Source organism: Ambystoma mexicanum, chromosome 1q, assembly GCF_040938575.1.
Source record: "Ambystoma mexicanum isolate Mex_15411 chromosome 1q, UKY_AmexF1_1, whole genome shotgun sequence".
NCBI classification, from domain to species: Eukaryota; Metazoa; Chordata; class Amphibia; order Caudata; family Ambystomatidae; genus Ambystoma; species Ambystoma mexicanum.
Window position 1 is genome coordinate 100,839,943 of NC_090922.1, and position 16,973 is coordinate 100,856,915.

Here is a 16,973-nt window from a genome sequence, read left to right on the forward strand (position 1 = left end):
AATAAATAGGGTGCACCAGTCTTGAAACCAGTGCCAGTCCTTTCCATGTTCCTTTTAATAGCATCACAGCACTTTAATTTAACCACATTTATTTTTTTTAACCCATTTTGTGGCCCCTCTAAGTTGGACCAGAAAGTTGGCAGCTCCAAACCCGCAAACTCTGTATGGACGTGCTTGAGCCATGGAAACAAACGTGATGCTGGCACATTTCGTAGGCTGTTGATCGTTTCCCTATATTTTGCAAGTTCGGGCGTACACCACAGTCTAGTCCAGAACAATAGTGGCTTACTACCCGCTACTTCGCACAAAGGCACAAGGTCGCATTTCCAGCGCAAACAAGCCATTGGGGCTCCCTTAGGTTGCATGAGTAAAGACCTCTGGAAATGATTGTCAGCCACCTTGATCTGGGTGCCCGTATAATGACTCCATAGCTCAGCCCCATAAAGAGTTGACACCCATCCCTGCGCTTTATACAATTTTAGAGCAAGGGAAATTGCTCCTCTCCCACATGTACTGAAAAACAAAACAGCAAATTCTGCCGCTGTATTTTTCTAGGATGGTCACAGCCTTAGTGCAATGCGCAGACCAAGATAAATCTTCCGAGAACCTAACCCCTAGGTAATCATAAAAACATACCTGCTTTAAAACACACTCATTAATTAAAACTCTCAAATTAATCTTCTTGCTACGTTTGTGACCAAACACTGTTACCTTAGTTTTCGTGGTATTAAGTTCCATTGAAAGTACATTATACATTTTAACAAAAACATTCAAATTACGTCTTAAGCCCATAGGGTTAGTGGATAGCAGCACTGCATCATCTGCATGAAAGAAAGGTACGGCGCAGAGGGGGAAATATATCACATCCAGTTTTGGGAGGATCAAGACAGCACAAACAGTTCTTCAATTATTACATTTATATACAAACAAAATAGGAGGGGGGGGGTCAACACACACCCCCGTCTGACCCCCCACTCTACCAAAAAGGTTTCAGTGGTCTTTCCATCCAGCCACCAACTTACAAAAGCACCATTCTTAATATAAAGTGATTGAACAAGAACCCAACACTGCAGGTGGGCCAGCAACACCACATTTCCCACCGCATCAAGCAGTGATATCGGTCTATAGTTCCCAGGGCCCTTGTCTCCTTTCTTGTACAAGGGGATAATAGCTTCACCCCCCGATTGAGGGACATTCCCCGTTCTTGCGACATAATAAAATACTTGCATTAATAGGGGGGCCCAAACTAAAGAAGTAATGAAGAGAAGGAAGGTTGTTGAGGACACAAATACCTTGTACAGATTCTGTCAAAAGATAGGGGTTTTGGAAACTAGTCACCATCTTCAACTTGAATGCATTGAGCTTCAAGAAAGAAGAAGTCTGTATATGGAGAAATTTGCCAAATTGGGTTTTATGGGAGAAGAGGACTATATTTTATCAAGATGCCTATCAATTTGCAGTACCACAGAAGGACTGGCAGTGGCAGGCTTTATTAAATCTCTAGATCTTTTCTCTGACTCCTCTGTATGTGAGAAATCCCTAAAATAAGAAACTGCTACTATTGTTGAGATTTGGCAAACAAAGAACCGTCTCCTCCCATTTTCTATTCTGCCTCTAGAGTATTTGCTTTCTCTAAGAAGTTCTGAATAAGAAGGACCAGGATGATTAAATCTGGATAATTGTGTATCTAATATGGACTGTATTTTATGATTGATGGATTTTGTGCATTAATTGTAAAGGTTTCATATGTAAACTATATACAAATAAAGAAAAAAAAATAGGAGAGCCCAAACAGATGGCTCGTCTTTTAGCAGATCAATCGGGATTCCATCCAGCCATGGCGCTTTCCCACACCCTAACCCAGCTATAGCTTCTTCCACTTCAGTGATTAAAAATATCAATGGGGGTTCAGCACAATTCTCCCCAACAGACTGATGTGGGTATGCATGTGGCTCATTCTGTCCTTTCTTGTAGAGTTTACTAAAGTGGTTAAACCATTCAACAGGTGAAGTGTGACAGAAAGGGCCCCACCAACTTCACCTCATTTCCTCCCACCATCCCTCCAGAAATTTACATGATCACCATTTGCACTACAGGACAGTAACTCATCCCAATTGTTCTTAAAATATTGTGACTTCTTACGGCCACTACCGCTTTGTAATTAGCCCGAAGGCGCCTCAAATGAGGCTTTCAATCATAACCACATTTGTAAAATAGTTCCTTATGTCCTGCTTAGCTGACAGTCATAAAACCACCCTTTGTTGGCCAGGTTATACTTCCTGATTTTATGTGCAGATAGAAGAAAAAAAAAATGAGGAGTCAAGTTCTTCACCATATCTATTTATAGATCTCCCACAGTTGTGGACATGTGAACCGCTAGACAAATACTCAATATATGGGGATCGATACTTACATAAATGCTTGGCCGGGCCACAATCTGGTCATTTGATGACCATTTGACCACCTGTTTTGCATTACCAGCAACAGTGATCATACTTTCACCCCTTTGTCCTCCAGAGGTGTCCTTTCCTCCCCACTCTGAGCAAAAAGTGCAGCTTAATGAGCGATGGCCACTGTCCGTTCACTTAATTACTTTCATTCTAGAGACTATATCCCAGTCGGCTGCACTATTTAGAATATAATCTATACAAGAGCTACCCTGGAGCCCTACATAAGTAGCTAATGCCGGTTTGTCCGGAGAGACTCTCCCATTACAAGATCGCGGCCCTGCTTCACTTATTAACCTGGCAACTTCAATGGCATCTGGATGGAGCCTGCTGGGGTTAACAGACTCCAATTTGGGTATGCCAAGTGCTACATTGTAGTCAACCCAAAATCTATCTAGTTCTTCAATGGGTTCATATTGTACATTCAAATCCCCCATAGCTAAGATAAAAGGTGGGTGATTATCATCGTTCTGGCTTTCTGTAATCATAGGACATGATCTTGAGGCTTTCCATAGAACACTTCCACCAGTCCCATTATAAATGCTAAAGATCAGTGTATACTTCCTATTCGGGCTAATCACCTCAAGACACTGCAGATCCACTGAGCCAGTCTGCAATGGTTTGACTGTCAAATCCAATGCTGGGCAAATCAATACTAACTACTCTCACTTAGGTCTACCTCTTAGGCCTTTGTTGCACCTAGGCTATAGTGACTGAACCCTTGTAGTTCTAGGTTTTCCTTAGCCCACGTTTCCTGAAGGCAATATCAATGTCAAATCTATGAATGAAATAGACAATGTCAAATCTATGAATGAAACAAGTCCATCATAAATTTATGGAGCCCTGCTGCGTTCCACGAAGGCACACTTAATCCCTTTGGGGCGAGGATCTCTATCACTTGCAGGGTCTGCTGAGACTCCTGTGCCACACTAAGAGGAATCCCGTTTGTCCCAGCCAGTCAATCAATCAATCTCATCCAACCCTTCAGCAGTCCCACACATAACTCTCTTCTGGAAATTCAGGTTGTTAGGGGCACTAGAAGAAGGGTAGTTGGACATTGCTAATCTGGGTCGTAGAGGAATATTAGTACAAGCTGGGGGGCATGATCTAAGCTCAACTGACAATAGCCATTCAGCCAAACCTGGGTTAAATAGTGTTATCTGAATAAAGTCGCGGTTACCCATGGACATCTTACCTCTCGCACAATGAAAAATGTCTTACCAGATTACAATCTCACATAACAACCAATGTATGGATTTATTCACTAAACACAAACATTTGTTAACTTATGTTCAGGAAGAATTCCTGAGCATTCCTGTATGAATGCCTCATTGTTAAAGGGCCAATAACTTTGTTAGCACATGCAATGGTCCCTGCCTGCTGGATGAAAATAGGTGGTGGTAAGGAGATGATCCTGCCCATACAACCACCAGGTATATCATCCATTGGGTTACAAAGCACCTGACCCCCTGAAACAGCCCAACAGAAGTACCCAAAACAGGGCAGGGGACTTTCATCATAGTTTGTATCTCGGACACAAGAGTTATATAGTAGAACAGAGACTGCCGCCCCTTGAGCTCACAAAGCCAAATCTCTGTTGACATTTATCACATTATCTTTGCGATCTCAACTAATGGCAGCATGTTGTAGCGTGCACACAAATAAGCTGCATCTTGTTTGGGTGTGCAGTCAAGGGTAAACTATATTTTTCCAAGGTACATAGAAGTGTGCACAGCCTACTTTGTTGTGCCATTTTTTTCAGTTCAGGATTGCAGAATTTATTTTTCATCTTTTCTCTAAAGCAATTTTGGAACTTTATTTTGGGCCATTTCTTCCAATATAGTTATAATGTCCAACAAATCTGCTTTCTGTAGGAGGCCGATTTCATTTTTGATTTGTGTTCTTCAAATATGAATTCCCTCCAACTTTGCTCGACCAAATGTTCCTCTGCACTGATGTACCTGTTTACGGAGTAGCGCACGTGTTCCATTTACGATAGAGAAACAGGCTGCATCTATCTTCAAGATAACTGTTAGGGTCGCTTTCTGCAGGCAAATAAAAAACATTCTATTTGTTCCTCTTTACAGTTGCTATTTGTCCAATTCACCAACTTTGCCTCCATTATTTTATTCAATTATATTGGGAAATTCGACTCTAGTCATGACAAATTGCAGAAGGTTCTGCATTAGAAAATGACCCAAGCAGCTTCCATTCACATTTACTTCAGGAGGTGTTACTTTGAGGTATGTGTGGGCTTTCACTTTTTTCAGTCTTCCCATTCACAGATAATGTATTAGACTGTTGGATTTTTTAGCTTTTTTTGTTTTAGAAAAAATATATATTTTCACTATATATTTTCATTGATTAAATATTTGTTATCTTTTCAGTACGCTCCATTTGCATTAAGAGTGTCGGCATGCCAATTATAGACGTTGACCAACGACCTTATTGTTGCCAATTTTTGGCACCTTCTCAGTGAGCAATGACAGCTTTCCATAGATCCTCGGTATGAAGGTTGAACAAAACGGTGGTCAGTAGGCATCTCTGATTTACTTTGACAATGGTCAGAATGAATTCCCTTTGGCCCATTCAGATCAATTTGCATTTGGGAATGGGCATAACTGTCAACAATGTTGGATCCACTATTGACCATCTGGTTAATGGGAGGCAGACATGCTGCCAGAGGACAGAAGAGCAAACATTGTCTAGCTGATCAAAAGACTTCACACTTTACAAAGGTCTATAAATGAAATAACAAGCAAACTTAAATTAAAACAGGAATGTGTGTTTATTTTAACACAAAAGGAGCCCACATAATATTTACATATTTAAATAAGAGTCTTGTCTTGATAATTATACAAGTTATATACAGCGCGGTCATCTGTTGATGCGAGTGAAAGGAACGCCTACTCAATCAGCACACCTGCACCATCATGGAGGTGACCATGTTGTCAAAGGCCCTGTTGGAGAAAAATGATACCATCTCAAATCATCAGTAATACCAAGTCAGTAGCTTTGATACAACAACTTCAGGATTTGAATGCCTCTCCAAGCTGGAATATGATTTTGAAATAGCAAGGATTAAATTATGAAAAGAAAAGGAATGCGCTGCAGCAAAGGCTCATCCTTCTATTTTTAGAAACTTTTTTTTGGTAAGTAAATATTTGTATTCAAGCTGCTACTGGAGGAGAAACTAAGCGTACAGTAAGTTTTTTTTTTTTTACAAAAAGTAGAACAATAGACCCATAAAGTAGTAGGCAATATGTGTGCATGCAGGCACACAAAGTTTTTTAGCATTAAAATCAATGGTAATCACATATTGTATATACGGAATCATATTACAACACAGGTTTTACATGTAGTCTTGCATACAATACTGGGAGGAAGAACAGCAGCAAAAAGCCAGAACCAGTAAAGGTAACCAATTAAACGCAGAGTATGTCATTGCACAGTTCACTGATTAAGCGGCCAGCACTTAAATCAAGAACCTTCCACAGTAAAGCTGTTAAATAAGTGTTGAACGTGCCTCATTTTAAACACGATTTGCACTTTGAAATGCTCGTTTTTGGAAGGAGAAAAAGTACAACCACCTCTCAACGCATTAACTCCAGTATGTTTTACTTAGTTTGAATTACCAGCCGAGGTGGAAAGCAAATTCTTAATATCAGTGCATTTCTGGGAACCTGCATACCTAGTATTTTTCTCGTGGGAATCAAGGGCACTCAAGATGTTAACTGGGCTTCTACCTTTGAAAAAAAATATATATATATAATAATAAAATGTACATTTTGCAGGCACCAATTCCTCTGTGTGAATCCGCAGTTGACGAGGCCAATACTGTTTTTGGTCTCGATGGATCCAAATACATTTTTAATACCTATGACTATTTTGCCCAATGTTGATTGTACATCTTAGCAAATCGTCCCAATTGTCTGCATAGACTTATACTACTTTAGTAAAGTCGGGTTGGCATATCCTTTCAACTTCATAGAGACAACTCAACTGTCCAGAACGTAAAGCATCACTAATGGGAGAACAATATATCAGCTCATGGCAGCATTTTCTTGTGGAATGGGTTAGGAATTAAAATAATTTCTTGGTTACAGGGATTTGTCATCAGCCTCTATGGTTTGCCATAAATATTTTAATGAACATTAGAATGCTTGTCATTTGAATTAAAAAAGACATTTTCTGATTTGTTGAGGTGTATGCTGGGAGGACCCCCAAGGCACTGAGGCTCAAGTGGTTATTTGTATCGCCCAACACAGTCACACGTCAGATTTCCTTGCCCAATCTCTGTACAGGTTACAATAGACACCCAAGGAATGACAATTAGCAGTGGCACTATAGCACTGAAAGCCGTGTAACTTTGAGGAGGTAAATGGAAGGTGAGAAGGGGGTACATTGTTAGCAAAACCTCTGCTTCGTGTTTGATTTTTTTCTACCAATTACTGTTCCATATTCTTAAGCATTGGACAGAGGGACTTTCATATTTTCACATGGAACGCACATATTTAGGTGTGGGTGTTTCTCCACGATTCTAAGTGATCCGAGCGCAGCTGATTTTGCCGCGGCCAGAGAGTTTGCATGAGAAAGGTGCGAACTACCAAAAGTTTGCACCTTTCTCATGCAAACACACTTACATACTACGGGGGCTGCAGGAGTGTCCCCCGCAACCCCTGCTCACTATACTGACTATACTGTAAATTATAGTGAGCGGAGTGTTGCACGGGACAGCCCCTTTTTCTTTTGCGGGTGTGCTGCGGGGGTATCCCCCGCAACACCCCGCTCACTATACCACACAGTACAGTGAGCAGGGTGTTGCGGGGGAGATGCCAGCAGCCTTTTTTTTTTTTTTACTTTCCTGCAATGCTACCACCAAAGGTTCAAACATTTGGTGTTCGGACCTTTCGTGGTAGCATTTTTCGGTCGTATTGTACGGTTCTCCACACCATGCATGACGTTTTCATTCTATAGCTTCACATTGGACAACATTGCTAAAGATGCACTGCCAAGAGGCCAGCTCACCTGGACTGGATGGGATCCCCAGGGTTATAAAAAGGGTTGCACATGACATCCGTGTATGAATTATGTAACTTTCTGAACATCTGAAAAAATAGAAAAGTTAGGAAATACAGATTACTAACAATAAGGAATAAGACACTGACCTACTATGAATAGATGTGTTTTGAGGAAAGAGCCTGGTTATTGTGCATGTGCCTCAATAATTGACCCACTAAGTGCAGAAAAGTCCTAGATAGCTAACCAAGTAGATTGGCTAGGGAAATAAAGCAGCAAAACAAACTAAGGTTACAACAGAATGCAAAGTTACAACAGGAATATAATGTCAGCACATCTGTACAGTTGCATTAAAGCAAGAGTATTGGCCATACTGCCCTCGAGGCAAGATGCTTTCTAGTTTAACACACTTACACTGCGGATCTCATTATCTCGGAGAGCGGTGTTTGAAGAATCAACAACCATGACAAATTTTACTTTAGAATTTGTAACATATCCGTATCTGCACATCTGGTAAAGGAAAGGGTATGTCATAAGAAATTGCAAACAAAAATGCTAAATTCTTGGATGCACCCACTTGCTCTATCCTTCAGCTGTGAACAAGGTGGAAAGTTGACCAGGCAGCTAAAGTACATATTGAGGGAGGCTGAGGGCCTTTTCACAGTAGGGGTTAACAGTAAAAAAAATGCAAGGCAGCATTTCTGCCCCATAAAAGTGTCTTTTTTATAGCAACAAACAAGTCCGTCACATAAGCAAAAATAAACTCATGCAGCCATCAAAATAAGGAGCAGCAAGTCCATCTACTTGAAAAATGATCGCTCACAACAGTGCACACCAAGACATGATTAAGATTACCCAAATCAAATTTTCACAGCATGATGATGAAGGATCGGTTATGTTGGTGCATCCTAACTCTGATAGGACATGCGGTTAATGATTTGGAAGTGAACGCAATAAGAGATCACAGTATCCAGTAAACAGAATACTGATTGGTACAAAACAACATTAACTGGGTACAAATTAATCGTTCTCTCAAAGTTTTTTCACCAATAATTGTTCAATTAAGCATTTCATCACTATCGACAAGCTACAAACATAAAACGAACATGCAATGAACTGCTGAGACACAGAACCAGATTGCTTAAAAATACAATGAATCAAGGTAACACCATATTTGAGCTGCTCCCTTGTCACATAAGGGATTCCATGAGTAACTTCACGTTAAAACCATGCTACTTGTTAATATCAGACAGTGCAAAGATAGATTAATAGTGGCTCTTGCTTGCACTACATAGGGCATGACTGGTAGAAGAGAAGCACTATAGAATAGCATGGTTTGAATCACCTCAGTAATTATTTGACCAAGTCTGTGAACAAAACAATTACGGATCAGTATAGGATTAAGTGCACTAAAGACTGATGCAAGAAAAAAAACATTTCTAAATCATGAAATATCCCTTTTTTATATGGTTTCTTTTTTCGTGTGCATCTTTTCTTTGTTTCAATGCACATGGTTCTACGGACAAATAAACACACTTAATGACTGCTCTCATTATCAATGCTAAGTTTGGTTTTGTTAGTTTTATAATACATTAAACGCATGTATAATACTAATGAAATCTAATGAATTAATGATTGATGTACATTACATATCCTTATGATAACTTAACAACACACTTAGAATTCCTTTCTAAATCGCATGAACTGTTGAAGTTAAGAGCCCTGACGAAGAGCTATGTTTCTTATGGTTGAAACACGTGTCGGCCCATGCATTAGCATAATCAAATTGTATAGTTAAATACTGAATCTACATTTCAAAACATTGGATGCCTCTTTGTTATCAGAGTTAGGATGCACCAACAGAACCCCCCCTTTCCTTTAAGCGTATAATATTAAGAAAGCGCAGTTGAGCAATCAAGAAAGATTTTTTATATTCTTGTATATAAACAGAGGTGACCCGAGAAGCAGCCTTTTTCTAGGACCTGCAACACCTACATCATGTTTTCAATATTGTATACAAATTTACAGACTAGAGGTGCAGGTAGCAAAACTACATCTTCTTAGAAATGTCTTATTTAGAATAGGTTATTTGCCTTCTGTTGAGCTCTGTGTTCAGATTTGTGACATGCTATTTGAACATTGGCAGGGCAAAGTCAACCCATTGCCTGGTTGATTAACTTGGGCACAAAACGACTGAGTTATAGCAATATACCTGCTTTATTCAGCACTATGAAAGGGTGAGAACTGAATTTGTAAAGGTTATGTAAAAACAAACTATTATAACAGCGCATACATGAAAGAATAGTGATGAAGATTGATATTAATAAAGACATCAGGAAATGTACGATTTAACAGGAGTCATACACATTATTTCAATTCTGGTCTTTACAATAAAATTCCTCACATGGGCTCCTCGTATGGTCAGCAAAGTGGTAAATATTTGGTCTCTCAAATATAAATTCATAGACATTGCGTCTTGGTGAGCTCTCCAAACCTTGTATTTTGAGACCAAAGGTTAGTCAATGGAATTAATGATAGGCAGCACCATGGCAAGAATGAAGACAATTGTAATCTCGGTATGAAATCATATATCAACTGCATAACCATTCTTTTTAAAAAAAATCTTTATTTAACTTGCACAGAGACATCGCATTGTAAAACCATAAGTACATGGCACAGAGAATCCATACAATTGCATTATTGAGAGCAGTTCAATACATATACCATTTACAATACACTTTCTTCTCCTTCTTCCTCCCCACTTCTATCTATCAGATATTGCCGAAAGCCACCCCGTATATCCCTCGGCCGGATTGCCGGCGGCATCAAGCTAGTATACACTTCCTCCTTGTCATTTGCCCAAATCATGTCTTGATGCCAGTCCTCAATTGTGGGGCCCATTTTGCTGTTCCACCTCATCAGTATAGCCCTTTTAGCCAACAGATCAATATTAATAAATTTACACTTCATCAGATTCAACTTATTCACATATACTAATATACATGTCGTATGGTCCCATGTTATGGGCAGATCCACTATCTCTTCCAACACTCGACATACCTTGTCCCAATATTCCAACAATGCCCTGCACGCCCACATGTGTAATATATCAGCATTTCCCTCCATGCATCTGGGGCATAGCACTCCCGAATTGGGATACATTTTCTGTAGGTGGGCTGGGGTCAAATGTACTCTGTTCAGGACCTTGCAGTGTATCAACTTGTATCCGGAATTGTATATCTGCCTCGTTAGCCTACATAATTGTAACCAGTGTGTTTCAGTGAAGGTAACTGTTAGGCAGAATGGCATGCAGTACCCTCTGGGACCACCAAATACAATTAGGACTACAGGTGTAAGCAAAACCAACCTTTGGTATAAGTCTGCACTACACAGTTTTTTGGTAGCGAGCTGAGCAGCCAGGCATATCTCAAAAGGGAATGTGAGCAGTACAAGAGGTTACACGGAGGTCTTACAATCACAGTGGTTCAAGTAGATACTTACACTCAAGGTTTCTTTGTAAAACACTTATTCATTTATTACACAATCATTTAGAAAACATTCACTAGAAGGAGGCAACTTAATATTATACACAAACACACTTCAAAAGCGAACCAATCGGTTTCTGAAAAAATAAAGCTCCCCTGAAATAGGAGCATAATGGCATTTCAGTTACTTTCAAGGGAGTAAAAAGGCACAAGTTAGCAGAATAGATCACAAATACTTTCTTAGGCAGTGAAAATAGTTCTAGTTCACTAGAGGCCTCGATTCAGTTCAATAGGCCTAGGCCAAAGTCAATGGACTAGTGTCTTAGATAAGAAAGAGCAGTTCTTGAAGTAAACAGTAAAGTCTTTGCGAAAGTTCTCAGAAGTAGTTTGTACGAAAAAGAATCATTTGTTGGGTCACAAGCTGACCCAGCTGGCCCCAACAAGGCCGAAACATGTTTGGGGATGCTTGTGTTCTCGTGCAGAAGGGATGTGACCTGGCAGTTCGTGCTGGATTGCCCCTTTTGAGGTGGGACCAAGCCTGATTTGCATATGGTTTTTTCCCTTCTGTAATGGCTTCGCAGGTGAAGAACGATGGTCTGGAAGGTTGCTCAGAGCATCGCCAGTGGTTAAGATTCAGTCTAAACCTTCCAGCCATCACCTCTTTGTTTTTGCTTTGTCACCACAAGCTGATTAGGCCTGCAAGTTGGGAAAGTTCTAAGAACTTTCACCGCGAGAGAAGCGTTCTCTCAATCGGGTTGGCACTGTACCTTAGTATGAAGCAAAAGATGCAACTGAAGATTTTGGTTCCTGGCAGTTCCTGCAGATCTCACTGTTCCTGGGCCTCAGTCGTGGGGACAAGAGGGAGGACGTCGGGGGAATCCAGCACTGCACGGGTTCGTCGGAAAACACTGATAAAATGGAGTCACTTCAGTTTGAGTAGCTGTTCATCAAGCACACAAGCTGGTGTCCTTCCACCTGGTTAAAACTAATCAGCTCTGAAAATGGTATCCAGGTGGCTTACGCGGTGATTGGTCCCACCAACTCAAAGGAAAAAGTCTTCATTGAAGGGGCTTCTCTATCGAAAGGAGCTTTGGCGATTCGGACCTGCAGCAGGGCTTCACCGGGCAGACCAACGGTCCAGGAGTTGCAGCAGTCGTCCTCTTACAGCTCGGCTTCAGTCCTTTCGTTCCAGTGGTCCACTCTGCTTTCCAGTCCAAGAGACTCGCCTTTTAAACAGTTTTCTCCCATTCATTCCAGCCTAGCTGCCACTCACCCAGCATGGTGGCTGCCCTTGCTAGACAGTCAGCCAGCCAATCACGCCAGAGTGCATTTGGGTCTCCTAGGAGACTATGCACAGGGAGTATGGGCACCTCCCTCGCTTCCTGCCCACTCCAGACACTCAGACGCCAGCGGCGGTCTTTAGTCCTGAAGCCTGCCAAAGGCATGGAAACAAACGGACCAAACCTAGTTTGGCGGGCAGAGACAAACACTAGAAGGACCTTTCCAAAAAGAAATTGCGAAAAAAGAAGACCGGGACCCGTTTAAAGAAAGGGGCTGAAGGCGCCATCTTGAAAAACATGGCTTGCATGATTTTTAGCTACCTGTGTTCGCGGTCGAGAAAAATCATGGTAGTTCATTGTAAAACCACTGCCACCAGCCATTTCAATAGAAAAGGGTAGCATTTGACTGCTACTTGAGTTTCTAGACACAGGGGATACTAGGTAACCCCCGCAACACACTATATGAATATAGTATGTGCTGGGTCTAGGAATTTAAAAAGACTAGTCAATTTAACCTTACATTCTCTGGGAAGCCATAGTTTATCCCAGAGAAGGTATTTAGACCTTTGGGAAGTCTAAAAAGACATCCCTGTGTCACTGCACTGAAAGTGCTGTGTAACACACATGAAAAGATGACTATGGAGTTATCTTAAAACTCCACAATGAAAGAACACAAGAGTAAAACGCACATCAAAATACATGAAAGAGTGGGAAAATATCAAGTCCTCAAAATCCAGCAAAGTTGCTGGGGGTCTCTAAGGTGAAGGGAATTAGCAAATCTTTGAGAATTCTGCCTAACAGTGACACCCAAGTCTCTTTCCTAGTCCCCTTTAACATCCGGTGTTTGCACCCCCCAGGATATTTGTGCTAGTTTGTACAGTGCTGAAGCAGACTTCTTCAATACCGCTGGGGACAATACGTAATCAAGTCTCAGAGGAAGGTGGCTCCTGTGGAAAATCAGACCACGTCGATTTGAAGCTTCCGAAGTGGGGTGTCACCTGCATGCTCCTTGATCATATCCCAAGTCACCCATATTCAGTATGCCCACCTTGAGCCAGTGTGCTGCCAGAAGCGGTCCCTCGCCAGGGTCAGGAATGGTGAGCCCCATATTGGCATACCCTGGCTGTACAATACAGTATCCCTGGGACGCTTAGCTAATCTCGACCATGCCTCCTGGGTGACTAGTTGATTAACCTTCCCCATGTGTACTTACGGCCAGCTTGTGCAGCAGAGTTGCCTTTGTCTTCCCCTGCTTCTCCAATTTTACATAGGATACTTGGGGACCTCCCTCTACCCAGTATGCTGCATAAGACGCCCGAGCTGCTAGGTAATGGAGCTCAAAGTCTGGGGCTGCCAGACCTCCTCGTTCATACAGCAATGTGAAGAATTTCCAGCTGACCCTCATCTGCCCCTTCCATACAAATGATGAACAGGTTCCTTTTTTTACTAAAATTACCGGCTCTGCCAGGCCATAATTAAGGGACTGAAGAAGGGTTGCCGACCGAGCAATCTCGACCCCCGAGTTATTTTATATGGTGATGTGTCCATCTCAACCCGAACCTGTTTCTGGGTTCAGGTGCACTGTTAGTTAATGGGAAGACCTCCGACTTGTTGCTATTCAGGCATAGTCCGGAATATTTTCTGAACTCATTAACTGCAGCCAGTACCCTGTGCAAATATTTCCCGGGATCTGACATACATCATGTTGTCATCGGCATATAGCGTTATGAGCTCTATCTGCCCAGCAATGTTAATGCCTTCATGGGAATACCGAGACCTCATAAGATCTGCCAAGGGCTCTATCCCCAGCGCAAACAGCAAGGGAGATAGCAGGCGTCCCTGCCTAATGCCTCCTGCTACTGCCAATATCGGCAAGAGCACCCAATTCAAGCATGCCCTGGCATATGGTTGCGAGTATAAAATGTGCACACATGTTATAAAGTTTGGTCCGAACCCATAGTTATGTAGGACCCTAAACAAGAAGGGCCAGTACACTGTGTTGAATGCTTTCTGCATGTCTAGGGATACAGCAACCCCCTCGACGTCCTGTGGAATTTGCGCCATTATATCATATAACCGACGAATATTGGATGCTGTCGACCTCACCTGTACAAACCCTGCCTGCTCTTCGCGCACCATGTGGGGGATTAACGGATTGAATCTAGAAGTTAGTATTTTTGCAAATACTTTGGCATCTGAATATATTAGCGGCAGTGGACGGTACGACCAGCATACCTCCGGGGCCTTTCTGGGTTTTAGTAACAGAGTGAGTACCGCCTCACGCATTGACTCCAGCAGTACCCCAAACTTTAGTGCTTCAGCCCACACCAATAACAGACAGGGAGATAACACATCTATTAATTCTTTGAAGTACTCCGCACCAAGACCGTGTGAACCTGGGGCTTTCACACCCGATAGAACTTTGATAGCTTCCTTAATTTCATTCAACGTTATTGGTTCCTCCAGTGCGCTCAGAGCTTCTGGTGACAGAAACGTTGTGGTTATCCTGGCTAAATACTCATCTATTTCGTTACCTGTGGCCACACTCTGGGGTGTGTACAGGTTCTCATAGAAATCAAAAAACACCTTGCTCACTTCCCCCGCCCGGTTGACCACCGTTCCGACCGCCCTGGTTATGCATGGAATGTTAGTACTGCCCCTCTCACAGCAAACTTTCTGCGCTGGGAGTTTACCTTGTCTTTCTTGCTCCCCATTTTCGGCGCTCTGCTGCCGGCCTATCAAAGTAGTGTAACTCTCTATCTGCTGCCTCCTGATATTCGTCTAACTGTGCCTTAATATCTTTGCTAATGTGCGGTGATGGGTCCTCAACATATTCTGCCTGTAGTTCCGCCAATGTGTCCTCGCGCCTCCTTAATTCTTTCCTGATGTCGCGCAATACCCCAAACTCAGTTGACACTGCAACCCCCCCCTCATATACACTTTAAACGCCTGCCAGAGAATAGCCTGTGTACTCACTGATCCTTAGTTATTTTTAAAATAGCTATCTATGTGCTGTACTATGCTAGCCCGGAAGACTGGGTCTATCAGAGATGTGGGCTTGAAGCGCCACTGCAGTCGTGGGGCGCACCACCGGGAATGCTCAATGAAAGCAACACTGGGGAGAGATCAGAGAGTTCTGGGGAGAATGTGACATTCAGTCACCCAATTTACTAGCCTATGGAATGTCAGCCAATAAATCGATACGCAAGTGCATGTCATGCACTGAGGAGCAAAACGTAAAAGCACCTTGCGTGCCGTGGAGTGTGCGACAAACATCTTTTAGTCCTAGATCCTCGATGTGTGTATGTATAGTGCGTGCTGCATTTGTTAGGGTTCGAGGTGTGGTGGATGTGCAGTCAAGCTGTACATCAAGTATTGTGTTGAAATCTCCACCACAAATTACTAATGCAGTAGGATAGCTGGCAAACTTTTGGAATAAGGTCTCAAAACTCTGGGTCATCCATAATTGGGCCATATACATTTATCAAAAAAGTATTTCCGCCCTGCCCAGCTTCCCATGAACCTTCAAAAAATCAGCCACAGGCATCGCATTCAGCTGCATAATGTGTGAATGGTAGTGATCGTTGTACCAGGATCATGACCCCACATGCTCTCGTGGAATATGAAGTGTAGTACCGCTGCGCCCCCCCCCCCCAACCTGGGGCAACCTTGCGTGCTCGATGTTCCAGCAGGTGTGTTTCTTGCAAAAAAAAGAAGCTTGGCCCTTGTCTATTTATATATGCCACCACTTAATGCATCTTCACGGGGATGCCCAGCCCCGGCACACTCCAACTCAATGGCTTAACATCAGTCGGATTACGTCCTACCGTCTCTTTCTATACTTTTCCGGTCCTTCCACGCAACTATGTGTCATCTCACAACCAAACCATAATATGCAATGAAATGAAACATTTTTTTTTTTAACTGTTACACCCGAACTTCCCCTAAATCCCTCCTTCCCCTCCCTCATAGTACCCCAAACTTCGACTATGCTTTGCCCTTTACCTGTCCCCTTCCCAACCAATCCTGTCCAACAAATACGTGCACCCGCATTGGGGGCGACTGCTTCCATGGTGAGTGGAGTTCGCTATTCACACATTGCCTCGCTTTGGCCTTGTCTCGCTTTGGCCGGATTAGTACCTTAACCTTAGTGATTTAACATACGTTACCATAAACGCCTCAAACTTGACGTAGTTCGGGTGTGGAACACTGGTAGTTACAGAGATCAAGTTGCCTCTGGCATATACCCTTCTGGCAGGGGTATGTTCGCCTCCACAAATGATGCCGCCTCCTAGGGGAACGTAGAGAAATAGGTCTTATTTTTTTATTGTAGACGCCGTCTAGCAGGGTACAGGATTCTGCGTTCCCTCAGTAGCTTTTTGACCCCCACAAATAAGCGCCTCTCCTGTTGTACTGGCAGTAGTCTGGGAATGTACGGACCACGCTGCTAGAGCCCATCTTTAACTCATGTTTCTCTTGTGTAGCCTTCAAAACAATCTATGTCTCGATAGTTCATGAGTCAAGCAATTATTGGTCGGGGAGATCCGCCCAGTTTGGGTTTCACCATCAGCGCCCTGTGCGCTTGCTCCACTATGAACATTTGAGACCAGCCAGGGTCCCCGAGCAGATCTTTCGCAAGTTCTTCTGTTTCCGTCTCCATAGGGCCTTTCAGGGTGTCTTCTGGGACCCCTAAGATGCAAACATTATTGCGCCTTGACCTCGCCTCCAGGTCTTCATATTTC

General features: G+C 42.6%; 1 protein-coding gene across 1 annotated transcript in view; it reads right to left on the reverse strand.

The window, feature by feature from the left end:
• Positions 1-5,216: 5,216 nt before the first annotated feature.
• The window catches only part of TRAPPC2L (trafficking protein particle complex subunit 2L), a 166,673-nt gene continuing 154,916 nt past the window's right edge, over positions 5,217-16,973 (reverse strand). The window contains exons 3-5 of the mRNA XM_069635745.1: positions 7,881-7,968; positions 7,476-7,555; positions 5,217-5,407 (exon numbers count right to left, since the gene is read on the reverse strand). Of these exons, the coding sequence (XP_069491846.1) occupies positions 5,362-5,407; positions 7,476-7,555; positions 7,881-7,968 (214 nt within the window). The 3' untranslated portion in view covers positions 5,217-5,361. The remainder of the gene's footprint in view (positions 5,408-7,475; positions 7,556-7,880; positions 7,969-16,973) is intronic.